This window comes from Scylla paramamosain, chromosome 33, assembly GCF_035594125.1.
Source record: "Scylla paramamosain isolate STU-SP2022 chromosome 33, ASM3559412v1, whole genome shotgun sequence".
Classification (NCBI taxonomy): Eukaryota; Metazoa; Arthropoda; class Malacostraca; order Decapoda; family Portunidae; genus Scylla; species Scylla paramamosain.
The window spans coordinates 17,845,312-17,860,885 of record NC_087183.1 but is presented as its reverse complement, the minus strand read 5'-3'; the positions used below and the strand labels follow the sequence as shown (position 1 = coordinate 17,860,885).

At 46.3% G+C, this 15,574-nt stretch overlaps 1 protein-coding gene across 2 annotated transcripts; it reads left to right on the top strand.

The window, feature by feature from the left end:
• Positions 1-1,792: 1,792 nt before the first annotated feature.
• Positions 1,793-15,573, top strand: LOC135089865 (uncharacterized). 2 transcript variants are annotated; one of them, XM_063986020.1, is made up of 7 exons: positions 1,793-1,912; positions 9,605-9,998; positions 10,425-10,770; positions 10,967-11,090; positions 11,196-11,318; positions 11,818-11,955; positions 12,061-15,573. In XM_063986020.1, the coding sequence occupies exons 2-7, from the start codon at positions 9,622-9,624 to the stop codon at positions 15,213-15,215; spliced, it is 4,263 nt and encodes a 1,420-aa protein (XP_063842090.1). In that variant the 5' UTR covers positions 1,793-1,912; positions 9,605-9,621; the 3' UTR covers positions 15,216-15,573. The 2 variants fall into 2 exon arrangements, with proteins under 2 accessions (XP_063842090.1, XP_063842089.1); XM_063986019.1 differs by having other exon boundaries at positions 1,851-2,171.
• Position 15,574: the final 1 nt, after the last annotated feature.

Below are 15,574 nucleotides of genomic sequence, written 5' to 3'. Positions count from 1 at the left end.
GTGTTGGAGTAGAGAGAGTATGAGTAGTGAGGAGTCAGTTTAGGATGGATGGGAGTAAGGATGAAGAACGTTAGGGGATGTAGGAGTAAGTCTTTGGGAAGGTATAAAGATCAGGAGTGGATAGGATGGGTTAGGAGTTATTAAGGACGCTATAGGGGTCAGAGATCACGAGGAGTAGGAGTCTAAAGGGTTTCAGAGGATAACCAAACAACATCAGGTTTATAGAATATTGCGAGGCTGTTTGGGATCTAATTCTAGCTTAGTAATGAGACAGAACAGCAAAAGATAATGCAGCTGAAGAATAAGAAGTATAGAAGAACAGGAGGAGGAGGAGAAGGAGGACGTTAGCAGAAGACAGTACGCCTAAGAAAAATAATGAGTATAGGACAAGAAGAGGAGAGGAAGGAGGAGAGTAGTAGAGAATAGTACAGCTGAAGAAGAAGTATGGGACAAGAACAGTATGAGAAGAAGGAACAGCAGGAGGTGTGGTGAAGACAGCAATCAACAGGAGTCAGTGCAGGGGATCGAGGCAGAGTCAGACACACCTCACCCATGATCTGTTGGCGTGCCCCTGAACAGTGACCCCAACTAGTCCACAACAACAAGACTCGGGAGCCTCACAAAAACCATCAGTTTCCAGCAACCACAACGGCAGACTGGCGTGCCGTAAGAGGAAGCCGAACCCAACTAGTTTCAAGCCTGCAGAATTAACGAAGATTCTTAAATTTTACATTGAAATCTGAAAAAGAAAGTATTAGTTTCCAGCAAACAGAGAGTAGTTATTCAATATTCTTCATTTGTTACGTTGAAATCTGCAAAAAAGTATTAGTTTCCAGTAAGTAGAACATAATTATTCAAGATTCATTGCTTTTTGGGTTGAAATTTGAAAAAAAAAAAAGTTAGTGTTTCTAGCAAGCAGAGAATGGCGTGCCGTAAGCGGATTCCTGGAGCACAATTAGTTTCATGTCACCAGAATCACCCAAGACTTCCCATTTATATGATATTATCTGAACAAAGGCACCGTCTTGCAAGCTCTCCTGGTCAGGTGATCTATGCTGTCGTAAGATCGCCCTGATAAACATAATATTAGCCGCTGTGAGAGTCTGAATGAGCGCTTGGCATTTGCCCAGGGGCTACTCCATCCCATCCAATTATACTCAACCAGACTAATGCTTCACCTCGACCCCCTGCGACTGCCACGCTCCATGCAACACTTACCATGAAAGCCAAAACGCTATTCTCCTTTACCATTGACTATTTGAGACACGAAGGTAGTGAGAAAGTGAGTGAAAAATGCAGGAAATTAGAAGGGAGAGACTAAGAAACACAGAAACGATAAGAAAGGCTGAGAGAGTTATAAAGACAATAGAGAGAGAGATTGGATTACTTAAAATACGTTTATTATTTGCTATGCTTATACTGTGAAAATAATATGAACACCCCAAAAACTGCTGCCATGTACACGGTATCATCTAAGAACGAAAGAACATATGAAAATAAGGGAAGCTGCAAGAAGAGTAGTCAGGCCTACACGGGGAGCGGTCCTTGTACGAAACCTACCTACTTGCACCTATCATCCTCGTCCTAGTATTACCCAACAGAAATGAAATCAGCAAGAACTGACCAGCCTCACTGCTTGTAGCTGAGTCACGAGTGGTATATGGAAACGTGCTTACGGGAGCATGAACACAAGGAGAGAGAGAGAGAGAGAGAGAGAGAGAGAGAGAGAGAGAGAGAGAGAGAGAGAGAGATCATTGCAACCTCGAGCCAGCCAACTCCACTCCAGTCGTGTGTGAGTCGCTCCACTGACAGGACGAGAGCGGTGGAGCGTTCCGTCTCATCCATTGCACGCCTCCTCGCCTCCCCGCCTACGCTTCCCTTCCTCCCCTTCCCATCCACACGCGGCGCACACGTAAACAAACTTCTTACTCCAGTCCGCACCTCAACACACGTGCTCTCCCTCTCTCCCTCTCTCACCCTTAAAAAAATAAATAAATAAATAAATAAATCTTAAAGATCTTTAGTGTGAGAAAAGTAATGAATGAAACTTGAAAATGACATGACGGAGAGGTGAGAATTGGGTGGTCGTGATGCGGCAAATTGTGAGACGTGAAATAATGCAAGGAAGGTTATTACAAATTCGATAAGCACGGATCCTTCTCATTTCGTGGGTGAGTTTTCTTGTTTTGTTTTTGGAAGGAAAGAACGTAAGGTGTGTTCGGATTTTGTATTGTAGTCTAGAGTAGTGGTGATGGTGGTGGTGGTGGTGGTGGAGGATATGTGGCCGTGTGTGTGTGTGTGTGTGTGTGTGTGATATCTATATGCCGGGCTTCACCTTGGGTGTGGTCTAAAAAAAAAAAAAAAAAAAAAACTGCGACAAGAATTTAAGGCGTGTATGTAAAGGAGAAACAATGTGGAAACTGAGGAAAGGGAGACTGGAATTATCTTTCCTCGAGTCTTTGAGATTATCGCGTCTCTTACAGTAACTAGGGGCGTAGCTACTGTCAGAGATTCTTTGCTAGAATAGAAGCGAAAATAAGGAAAGGCTCAGAAACTCGTCAGTCCAACACGTGGCACTGTGAAATTAAATAAACAAACCAAAATCACCATGTGGCAAAACAGGAACAGAAAAATAAATCCCCAACACACCTTTAAAATCCTCGTCCCCCATTAATTTATTAGCGCCCCCATGAATTTATTGCTCGTCCCCCTCAGTGGCCTGGTGGCGTCATCAGTTCCAATGATGACGTCAGAATTTATTTCAGCCAATCATTTAACGGTATTTAATAAATCACGCGCCTCAGGCCTCTGTGTGTGTGTGTGTGTGTGTGTGTGTGTGTGTGTGTGTGTGTTGCGTAAGAGGCGGCCCGTCCACCTTGTAACAGAATACAATGTTCCCTCCACCTACTGCAGGCGTGGGTGACTTTTGCTTTCATATTACCGATACCACCACCACCACCACCACCACCAGTAGTAGTAGTAGTAGTAGTAGTAGTGGTGGTAGTAGTAGTTAATCACGGGAACACATAAGGAGACTGCATAAGAACAGCTGATCCACACAAGGCAACAGGCCACTAGGAAGCTTAGCTCTTGGACAGTCAATCAGTCAATCAGCCAAACAATAAATCAAAATCAGTATGCACTCCCTTCCCCCTTTTGTTTTGCTTCCTAGGTCAGTATCCATCTTACATACAAAATAGCAGCAGCAGCAGCAGCAGTAGTAGTAGTAGTAGTAGTAGTAGTAGTAGTAGTAGTAGTAGTAAGGCAATATGGAGCAGCCGGCGCCAGTCACTCCTTTACTATCAAGTGTATGCAAATTTCTTCCCGGGTTTCTTCGGCCCATTGGGGGTTTCCTGAACAGGTCTGTGACGCAGGCCCTGACGTCACATTACCTTCTCTCTCTCTCTCTCTCTCTCTCTCTCTCTCTCTCTCTCTCTCTCTCTCTCTCTCTCTCTCTCTCTCTCTCTCTCTCTCTCTCTCTTCTTTTGTCTTTCTGTTGATCAGATTGTGTACTATCATTGTGTGTGTGTGTGTGTGTGTGTGTGTGTGTGTGTGTGTGTGTGTGTGTGTGTAGTCTTAAAGCGTGGTTGTGACATCAACAGGTATCCTTGCCACCTCACCATTACTACTACTACTACTACTACTACTACTACTACTACTACCGACACTATTTATTCTTGTTATTATCATTTTAAGCGATTTTCTGCTTATAGATCATAACTGCGAGTTGCTAGAGAGAGAGAGAGAGAGAGAGAGAGAGAGAGAGAGAGAGAGAGAGAGAGAGAGAGAGAGAGAGAGAGAGAGAGAGAGAGAGAGAAAGGGAAAAAAAAGTCAGACCAGTGACTAAGCGGAATGTGTGTGTGTGTGTGTGTGTGTGTGTGTGTGTGTGTGTGTGTGTGTGTGTGGCATGTCACCTCTTGAGCAACCTGACATTAAAACAATACTTATGGAAAATACAACGAGGTCACAAACTAAAAGCACTGATGATCTAACCTCACCTGACCTGACCTGAGATGATCTGACCTCCTTACCTTGCCATTTAAACCTCCCAGTAAATGAACAATGCATAAACACCTTCTCTCCTTTCTATTAGCTACGTGATTGGTTAGTTAGATGGATAAGCCACGCCCATTTCTTTGTAGCTTGTTTGTGATTGGTGGATGGAAAGATGCGAGTTACGTGGGTCGTGTTACATAATTATTTTTTCCACCTGAATTAAAAGGACCATGAAGACGGTGATGAGAAGAGGGAGGAAGACGACGAGGAGGAGGAGGAGGAGGAGGAGGAGGAGGAGGAGAATGCGAAGAAGAAAGGAAAAGATGAAACCCAGACATAAATAAAAACATTACAGGTCATTTTCGAAGTTTCAGTCCAATTGTTATATATTTTTTTTTTTTTCGTCTCTACTTTTTTTATGTGTGGATGTGAAACAATAATTGCAGCAGAGGGAAATTACGAACAATTGACAAAAAAATAAGCAACAGAAAGCAGAAAAATGTAAAGGTTTCTTAATAGCACGTAAATTTCAATGCAGTTATTATACGTTACAAAATTTTTATAAACTCATGTCTGAAAAAAAAAAAAACACTGATAAAAGAATTAAATTATGAGCATATTTCCCTTAATAAAAAATATAAAATAATGATACGAAAAAAGTAAAAAAAAATAAAACAAGAATCTCTTACACCACCTTCGCTCTTGTGAAATACGTAAGTTAACAAGAAAATCACGTTTTTTTTCCGAAGACTAAAAAAAAAAAAAAAAAACAAGGAAAAAACTGTTTTGTCGAATCACTATTTTTCTTAACTAACTTTGGCCTTTCATCCTGCCTGGGCCTGTGCAGCGTTGCCAAGGGTAGCCCGGGAGGAGGATATGCTCACGGATACTAAGCAGTATTGACAGTACCCAAATGTGTCCTTCAATTCGGTTTTGTGAGGCAGGCAAATAGTAAAGAGTAAAGAGAGTAACACGGGTGAGAGGGAGATGGGGAGATGCTAGTGAGTAGGGTGAGTAACATGTAGCAAGGGTGACAATACCAAAATTTCCAGGTTCAGTAATCAGGAGAGGACGAAAAATTATGTGTTCGAACTTGAAAACGTTAAAATTTATAAAGGAGGTAAGAAGGAACTGGTTCTCAAATAGAGTGGTAGATGAATGGAATAGACTCAGTGGTCAGACTGTTACTGCTGAGTCATTAGAGAACTTTAAAAGACTAGACAAATTTACATATGAGGATGACAGGTGAAAATAGGCAGACATTTCATAAAGGGACTGCCACGTATAGGCCTGGTGGCTTCTTGCAGTTTCCCTTACTTTATGTTATTCAGATGCATAAATGAGAAGTGGAGGAGGTGCGAGTGGGTAAGCTGCGTAAAGGTGAGACTAGTAGGGGGGTGAGTAAGATGAGGTGAGGCGGGTTGTGAGGCTGTGAGGTTGTGAGGTTCCGAGGGTCCTTGTTTACTCCAGCAAACCGCGGTGACGCAGTGCAGACCTTGAGGGACGCCGAGGAACTGAAGAACAAACAGTACCACAAGTATTGGTTCTTACGAGGCTGTCATAAGCTATTGTGTTGTAAGAAGTAAGACATACGGGGTTGTAAAGGTAGTAGTAATAGTATTAGTAGTATTAGTAGTAGTAGTAGTAGTAGTAGTAGTAGTAGTAGTAGTAGTAGTAGTAGTAGTAGTAGTAGTAAAGACGAAGAGTAGTTTTGCTGTCTTCTGTAGTACTGGTGGTAGGAATGGTGGCGGCAGTAGAAGTAGTAGTAACACGTACAATTCGGGGGGCGTGGCTGCTACAACCGATGTCGTTCTTTGGTCGCGTCTCAAGGTTACAGCGCAGGAATGAGGAAGTGAAAGAAGGAAGTCGAGAAAAAATACACTAAAACGCAAAAGAATAGGAAGGAAGAAGAAAGGAAAGTCAGATCCACCTCTTCTTCCTCTTCTTCCACCTCCTCCTGGTCCCCTGCTCTTGCGTGTGGATAATTGGTAAGGTGGAGGGGAAATGTTCTATTTGTGGAATTTATGAAAGGTGGAGAAGGAAGAGCAGGAAGGGAGAATACGAAAAGAATGAAGAAAGGAAAGAAGGGAGGATAGGAGGAGAAGAACTGACAAGGGTAAATAGTTAATTTCGTATTATCCTCACACACACACACACACACACACACACACACGGTCACACGCACGCATACACACGTTCATTCATCTTGAGGCGTCCTTTGCATGATAACTAGCCAATGAGGGACATCCCAGGTCATGACGTCATTATTAATTGAAGATTCGAACCTAATGAATCTTTGTGTGTGTGTGCGTGTGTGTGTGTGTGTGTGTGTGTGTGTGTGTTCTTTGAAATACTCGGAGATACTGGAAAGTCACCCTGAGAGAGAGAGAGAGAGAGAGAGAGAGAGAGAGAGAGAGAGAGAGAGAGAGAGAGAGAGAGAGAGAGAGAGAGAGACTGTTGACATGAATCTTTAATAGAAATGTCGTACGTGTAATACATTCTCTCTCTCTCTCTCTCTCTCTCTCTCTCTCTCTCTCTCTCTCTCTCTCTCTCTCTCTCTCTCTCTCTCTCTCTCAGAAGAAGAAGAAGAAGAAGAAGAAGAAGAAGAAGAAAAACAATAAAATCTATAAACTTTTTTCTGTCACGTTCACAACATTCCCACCACCACCACCACAGTCACCACCACCACCATCACCACAGTCACCACAACCTTGCAAGTCCAGTTCCTCATTTGTCTCCTTACTGCCTCTCTCCCAAGGCAAGGAGGAGGAGGAGGAGGAAGAGGAGGAGGAGGAGGAAGAGGAGGACATAATATCACCCTAGGAAGAACATTTATCACATCCTTCATCAAACAACCGCAAACATTGAAAGCCTAGTCGTTGTGGTCGTCTTGTGGTGGTGGTGATGGTGGTGGTAGTAGTGATGGTGGTGGTGTGTAATTGTCGAAGATATGAAAGGTTTGTGTAGCTTAGAGAGAGAGAGAGAGAGAGAGAGAGAGAGAGAGAGAGAGAGAGAGAGTCATATACCCAAACAAAAGCGAAATGGAAAATTCTCTCTCTCTCTCTCTCTCTCTCTCTCTCTCTCTCTCTCTCTCTCTCTCTCCGGAAATTTCAAAACGAGCTTAGAATCCAGAAGACAGGAGGAGGAGAAGGAGGAGGAGGAGGGGAGAAGAAGAGCAGAAGAGGAGGAGGAGGACAAGGAGAGGGAGGAGGAGGAGGAGGAGGACGAGGAGGAGGAGGAGGAGGAGGAGAATTTCTTGGTGACCTCCACACGAACACACGGAACTATCTTAAGCTCAACCATACCTCTCTCTCTCTCTCTCTCTCTCTCTCTCTCTCTCTCTCTCTCTCTCTCTCTCTCTCTCTCTGAAGTGATTGAAGATTTGCACAACAGGAAGCTGTGTTTTGGTTTTTATTGTACAAGAGGAGGAGGAGGAGGGAGGGAGGGAGGGATGGAGGGGAGGAGGAGGAGGAGGAGGAAGGAAGGAAAAATTGTCTAAGTATATAATATTGAAGGAGGAGGAGTTGGAGGAAGTAAAATAAAGTCAGAAAAAAGTGTAGAGAAGGAGGAAGAGGAAAAGAAGGAGGAAGAAGAGGAGAAGAAGAAGGAGGAGGAGGAAGAGGAAGAAGAAAAAAACAGATATGATTGATCGATTTAATGGCAACGTAACAAGGAAGAAGAAGGAAAAGAGAAACTGGGAGAGGGGAAGGAAGCGAAAATGAAAGTTAAAACGAAAAGGAAAGTAAACGAGAGAGAGAGAGAGAGAGAGAACAACGACTTATAAACGAGAAAGAAAGAACAAAATAATTAAGAAAGGAAAATGGAAAACGAAGGACGAAGGGAAAGATATAAAAGAAGGAGGAAAAGGAAACAAAAAAGAGAAAAATTATTACATAAACTAAAAGAAAAATAAGAACAATAACAAGTAAAGGAAAGAAAAAAAGATTAAGGAAAGGAAAAAGGAAAACTATCGACAAAACAAAGGAAGGGGAGTTTATAAGACGCAGTGAGGGAGGAGGAGGAGGAGGAATCGGGAGTCACAGAAGGAGGGGGAGGAGGAGGAGGAGAAGGAGGAGACCATACCTATCGTGAGGGATCAAGGAAGGAGGGAGGGTCAGGGCTAAGGTAACGCATCCCTTGCCACACTCTTCCTCACTCACTCACTCACCTGCTTTTCCTCTCACTCACACTCACTCACCCATCCACCCACCCAATCCCTTCACTAACTCACTCATCTACTTACTCCATCCCTCACCCACACACTCATCTACCTACACTTCCTCTCACCACACACTCACTCACTTCCCCTTACTCACTCACTCATCCATCTGTCTACTCTTTCCCTAACTCAACCCCTCTTATTTCTTACCTGCCTTACCCATTAAATCAATGACTCACTTCACTCACTCGTTACGTTCATAATTATTTCGTTCCTTACTCGTCTTATTCATATTTCACTAGTCTTATCTCATTCACTAACTTACCACTAGCATTCCTTCCACCTCCTTTACTTACTCATGCTACTCACTAAAGTCTTCTCATCTTTCATTCATCCATGTTACTCACCTACTCTTTACTCAAACTAACCCTCCTCCTCCTCTTCCTCCTCCTCCTCCTCGTCCTTCACGCATCCTCAAAGCAAGATATTGTTTTAAAAATGCTAAGTTATACATGATGAGGCACAGAGAGAGAGAGAGAGAGAGAGAGAGAGAGAGAGAGAGAGAGAGAGAGAGAAAGAGAGGGGGGGGGGTATTTAAAACATCACGATGGTTCCTTTCCATTAACCTGCTGGCCCTGAAGATGGCACCGCTGCGTGACCCGGAGTTAAAAAAAATAGCTGTTCCCACGTTTTTTCTCCCCTCCTCCCCTAATACGACCTTCAGTTTTCCTTCCGTGCCTCCCATCCCTCTCTTTAAGCCTTTGAACAACTACTCTCTCGGGGGCTGCAGTGGTAGCAGTCGTGGTCGTTAGTTTAGCTAGGGTACGACTACAAAATCACGCTTCTCTCTCTCTCTCTCTCTCTCTCTCTCTCTCTCCAGCAAGCGAAACTTATTTTTCTGAGACCTTACTTTGAAAGGCTTTGTTCCCTGATCAGGACTAGTTTCGAAGGTCATGGGGACAGTCATTCGGGTTCTCAAGGTCTTTTTTACTTGTCAGTGATGCATAATACTTGTTAAACTACTACTTGTCTGTCTGTCACTCTCCAGCAGGCGAAACTTTTGTCTTTCTGAGTTGGTACTTTGAAACGCTTTGTTCTCTCATCAGGACTAGTTTCGGAGGTCACAGGAATTGTCATTCGGGTTCTCAAGGCTTCTTTTCTTCTTAGTGATGCAGAATCCTTGTTAAACTCCTTAGAATCGAAAAAAAAAATCAAAAACCCTCAAATAACTTCCAGGATCTGTTGAGGGAACATAGAAAGAATAAGCATTACCAACCTTGTTGAATCCTATGAGACTGACTGATAAGCTATACTGTTTACTTTGATTCCTAAGTGACGGATATGTTTGTACGGGCGAAGATTCCTTCATTTGCTATGTTAGCTTAAGTAAATATGGGATCGTAGTGGCGAAGGCTCCTCCCAATTCCCACTTTTAACATCTCTTTTCAGAATGTGATGCATTTAACATGGCAAGAAGTACTCAGCCACTGCCTCGGACGCGCTCCATCACCACCACCATCACTACCATCATCACTCTCTTCATCGTCGCCACTCTCCCCGCCCTTTCTCAAAGCCAAGAGGTTCCGCAAGGATGCAACCTCCACCCTCAGGAGAAACTGGTGTCGTGCAGGAGTGTGAATACTTCCCTCCTGCAGGATTTCTTACACCAAGTCATCCCCGTTACCACCATTACACCACAAGACACAATAATCACCACTACCGCAACACCAGATAACTCCACCTCCACCACAAACATCAGCACGCCACACCCACACACCACGGCAGAGAGCGAGAGTGAGGACGAGGCTAGCGAACAGAGAAGCAACAGCAGTAACACACCAAGGTAGGTATCCAGTTACGTTCTTGTTCCTCCGCCATGCCATACACACACACACACAGACAGACAGACACACACACACATATACGGGCATCAGAAAAGATAAATATTTGTTCTTATACTCCTTAATTGTGGTAATTTTGGCCAATAAACTTTTTTATCAATATAGTGAAATTACTGTTACATCTCTTATTTTTTTCTTTCATCCTAGTCCCTTCGCTTTTCTCTTCCAGTAGCTCCCGTTAGCAGGTCGTCACGCAGGATCAGTCTTTACCTTACTGTCTTTTGTCCTTCCTTCACTTTGCCTTCCATTCATCACGCTCTCTTTCCTCCTCTTCATTCAGCCACTTTCCCTCCCCGTTATACATTCCTACATTAACATATTGTCGTTTTCCCGCCCCTAAGTGAGTGAAAACGCTTTAAATCTTACAGTTGGGAGTCTTCAGAGATAACGGAACTAGAATGCGTGGGATGCGGCGTTCCTAAGCTGACCCCACCACTCTTTGGCCCACTGGCGACCTTGGAGCGCCTTACCATTGTCGACTCAGGACTAGAGGAGATTCTACCTGATGCTCTGGCCTCCCACGCCCTCACCCTCGTCCACCTTGACCTCTCCTACAATCTCCTACAGTCCGTGCCAGGAGAAGTAGTTAAACTCACTCGTCTGCAAATTCTTGATCTGCGACATAATGGGATTCACCATGTAGCAGAGGGGACGGTGCTCTCATCAATGCGAACTCTTCGTTACCTCTACTTGGACCATAATCAGCTGGGTCAGGTAATGCTAGAAACAGGGAACACAAAGGAAGGACAAATAATAGAAATGTATATACGTGATAAGATACAAATGTGATGGTGAAGGCGAAAGTAAAGAAGTTTCAGTAGTAATAGTAATGAAATAATATAAATAAGAACCAGTCAGTCAATAAGGTCTGTACTTATTGACATCTGACCCTCTATTCTCTCCCTCTCAGACGCTCAGCAGCAGTCAGGATCAAAGGTCACGCAAGTCCGTGTTTGACCTCTGGGCCGCTGCCGAGGACACGCGCCCCTTGCCTCGCCTCTCACACCTGGGTCTCTCTTTTAACGCCCTCAAAGGTAATAGCCATGTTCCTTTGATGATATTATACGTTAATTTGAGATTATTGCACATTTTTACTACTACTACTACTACTACTACAACTACTACTACTACTGCTGCAGAGGTGCCCAGCGGAGCCTTCACTGACCTGGCTAACTTGCTCCACCTTGACCTGAGTCACAACTTGTTGACCTCCCTTCGTCAGTCTGACCTCCCTTCCTCCCTTCTGAATCTTGACCTCGGAGGTAAGCCTGAAATAAAGAAATGTTCGTAAGTTTACAATCTCAATTTTTTTATTCAGTAGTTCAGGTTCAGAAATTGAAAAGTTCGTTTTTTTTTTTCTGAAGTTCAGCCTAAGTTCATTTCATAACTTCTGCAATACCTTGAGTCAGTTCAGTAAGTCATCAGTAAGTCACTCAGTCTAAATCAGCCTAAAGCGATAAGTCAATCAGTCTAAGTCAGGCTAGAACAATGAGTCAGTCAGTCTGAGTTTGTCTAGAGCAGTGAGTCAGTCTAAGTCAATCTAGAGCAATAATTCAGTCAGTCTGTCAGTCTAAGTCAGTCTAGAACAATAAGTCAGTCAGTCTAGTGTAATTTTCTTCTTTACTCTAATTTTTGTGCTCACTGTATAGATACAAGTCCAGTCTATTCAAGTCAGTCATTCTAATAAATCCCACAATGTTTGGAAGAAATATTAGTCAGTCTGCCAGATGAATGCAGCTAATGAGCAGCACACACCTGCAGGTAACCCTTGGAGCTGCACCTGTGAGACAGCCTGGATCCTGCAGCAGCAAAGCAACCCCCTCCCCTCCATCACCATCACTTCTCCCACCTGCTTCTCACCCCTTCACCTGCACCACCACCACCTTGACTCCCTCTCAGGTAGGCTTGATGTGCATGCATGTGTGTGTGTAAAGGACTTCTTGTAAGTTGAATACATATTAGTTGTCTCTAAATACTTTTAATGATTTGCTTTCTCTCCCTCAGCTTCAGAAGTGTGCCTACCAGAGGATGACTTGAGCAGCAGCCAAGAGGACCAGGTGGTGCACATTGGTGATGATGTGCAGGGGCCACTAAGAGATGCATTTAGGGCTGTCCGTCTGCTGAATGCCACAGCCCTCACCACACATGCCCTCCTTATCTCCTGGAGGGTTGATGCTGCCTTCTACTCCCTCGGCACCCCTCCCCTACAGCCACTGTCCTGGGCTGTGACGGTACGGAACATGACGCAGGATTCCAGTGAGGCTCAAGTCACACACCTGAGGCTGGAGAGGTACAGGAAGGAGCAGCCCCACTGGACGCCTGGTGATGGTCTGTTTGCTGAGGTGCTGGGAGGTCTCAGTGCAGATACAGCTTATGTTATTTGTCTCACAGTGGTACAGGGCCACCGCCTGTATACTCGTCAAGGCCACTGCCTACAAAGCATCACTCTTTCCACCCTTTCTGTACCCCCACCTTCTGTCCCTTCTGCTGCCACTGCACCTGAGGCCTTGCAGTCCTATTCTACACAAGATTATGACATTCACACTGAGGCCTTCACAGTGTGGAGTGAGCCCCACTCAGCCTCCCTTTCATGGAATGTCACCATCCTTCCCAGGGAGAGTGGAGCAAGGTTTCTAGTGCCACATGAGAGCCAGCTGCTGCGCCCACTGGGATGGAGGGTGTCCTATCGACAGGATGGAGAAGAAGATAAAGAGACTAATGTGGTGTTGGTGAGCCGTGGAGGAGAACCTCTACAAAATTTTACAAACAGGTACTCCATTGAGGGTCTCCAAGCTGGCTCTAAGTATGTCTTCTGTCTCCACACTCTGACGGATGAAGAGTTGATGGAAGCTCTGGCAGGGAGCAACAGCAAGAGGCCACAGCATGACATGTCTCCCCTGCAGCCCTTGCCATGGGAGGCACACTCACACACCCTGCCTACCACTGCACAAGTTGTAGATTCTAGAAGAGGTGGTGGCCACCAGGAATTTGAGACTAACACTGGTAACCTGCCTCCCCCTCTTCCCAGTCAGCCTGCATCTCCTACCCACACAACTCTGCCTCCTCCTGAAAGCAAGCCACCCTTCAGTGCTCCATCCATGCCAAGCAGCCACAGCTTTCAACCACACCCTCCCTCTACCTCTTCCTCCTCCACTTTTCCTTCCACCTCTCCTGATCTTCCCCCTGCCCCTCCTAATTTACCTCCTGCCCCTCCAAACCTTCCTCCCTCTCCTCCAAGCCTTCCTCCCTCTCCTCCTAATCTTTCTTCCTCTCCCCCTAACTTCCCTCCTGGTCCTCCTAGCCTCCCTCCTGGCCCTCCTAGCCTCCCTCCTGGCCCTCCTAGCTTCCCTCCCATCTCCAATACCCGCCCCCCTCGTCCCTCTCAGCCTCCATCCAGTGGAGGGTTTGTGTATACCAGCTCTGGCAAGAGGATCCCTCTACCCTCAGGCCCCTCAGGGCTGGTGCCACCCTTTGGTGTGCCACCACCCATTCCTGTGCGTGACCCTGGGCCACGCCGAGGAGTGCCGTCACCCCCTGCCTCCTCACGACCCTCACGCCAGAGGTTCATCTATGAATTTGAGGAAACCTCACCAGCACCACCATCACCATCACCCTCCTCCAGCCCACGGACACAGATCTACACCTACCAGACACGGCGCCGGCGGGCAGTGGAGGGACGCAGGGTATCATCTTTCAAGACAACACCACTGTGCCGCCAGGTGGTGACACCTGCTGAACTGGATGTAGTCCTCCCTGCCACCATTGCTGCCACCATCTCCTGTGCCACCACAGTGGTGGTGGTGCTGCTAGTGTGCTGCTGCTGCTGGCCACGCCGCTGCTGCCGCCGGAAAAGTGCCTGGCGGTCCCGGTCTACTCATGACCTGCGGAAGGTGAGCACCATCTCCGCCCCATCCCCTGTGACAGTGTTTTCGGGCCACACCTCAGTGATGGCGGGGACGGGAACAGCTCGGAACAATGGCAGTGCAGCGACCTCCAGGGAGGAGCTGCCAGCAGATTCAGATCGGGCAGCACGCTCCATTTCCATGACCTCCTCCTCAGGCTACCTCACTCCCCTCAGCATTCCAAATGGACATGATCCGCAGAGCCAGAATCCAGACCCCAAGGTAGCCTACCTCTCCCTCATGCAGAGCCGCCTTCTACAGAAACACAAGGACATGCCAGACTTTCACCCCGGGTACGACATCCCGCCCACAGCCTCCAACAAGACACTCGTTGGCTATGATTACCCCCACCCAACTCCTGTTGATCCCACGAATGGCGGCGGCAGAAAATCAAGAACCCTGAGCACGTCCCCACCACCACAGCTGCCGTCTCCCTCCAGCAGTGACTCAAACTTTAATGTCTCCATTGGGAACACCCCAGAGCCCAACAGGAATCCAGCAGAGGTGAACCTGAACATTCCCTTCCAGCAGCTCAAGAGCTCCGGGCTCACCAAGAGTGTCCATGTCCCTCCCAGAGACAGTGACAATTCTAACTACATCTACACTGGGGAAGAGACGCCCACCTCCACACCAGTCAGAACCTACCTCAAGCACCCGCCACCCTCCAAGGCTCGCCACCGCAAATTTGGCCAGGCACAGCAAGGCGGCCAGGAGCAAGGCAGTATGCTCCAGTCTCTGAGCCGCTCCACGCCTGACCTGGCCACAGCCACGGCTGGTACTACACAGACAGGGTCAGAGTCTCCTCCTGGTCAGCCAGTTTCACTCCCTCATGCAACCACTGCTGTAGAGACCTCAGGCTATATCAATTTTCCAGCAGTTCAGAGAGACACAGATGTAAGCAACCAGCAGAAGCAGCCAGCAAATGGCAACAGCAGCAGCAGTAAGGAGCGGGAACCATTCCACACCTGGGCAGGACACAGCACCAAGGCACGGCCTGGTGTGGGTGAAGTGGTGCTCTCCGGTGGAACACTCATTGAAGTTCCCGAAGGCTATGTAGTGCCCAATGCACCCAAGCCAACACCCTTCATCAGGCTGCTGGTCCGTGGCCAGGATGAATCCAAAGACAATACATTACAAGCGACATCGTTGCCTCCATCTGTACATGAAGAGAATGGAGATGAGGGAGCCGGTGTGACACGTCTTGCCCCCAAGACAGATAACAACAGACTGGTCATCAACACAGCAGTGGCCCTGTAACATCACAAACAGCAGTGAAATGTGAAAGGAAATATCCCTTTACTTCTCTAGTGAGGGACAAAACATGTGCCATGAGACACTGACAACCTGCTGTCCAAATTGTGACATGCAAACTTGCAAAAACTGAACAATTACAAATACATTGCAACAGTTCTAAAATTACACTGCCAGTAGGCATTGGAAAGTTACCAGAAGCAGCCGTCTTGCACTCTCCTCCGCTGCTGCCTCACACCACAACATGGAGGCCTCAGGGATTACACAGAGGCTTCCCACAATCACAATAAACACAAAAGTGCAATACTATACAAGATTTGTAAGCTCTTATCTTGCATTATAAATAAATTGTACATAAGATGTCG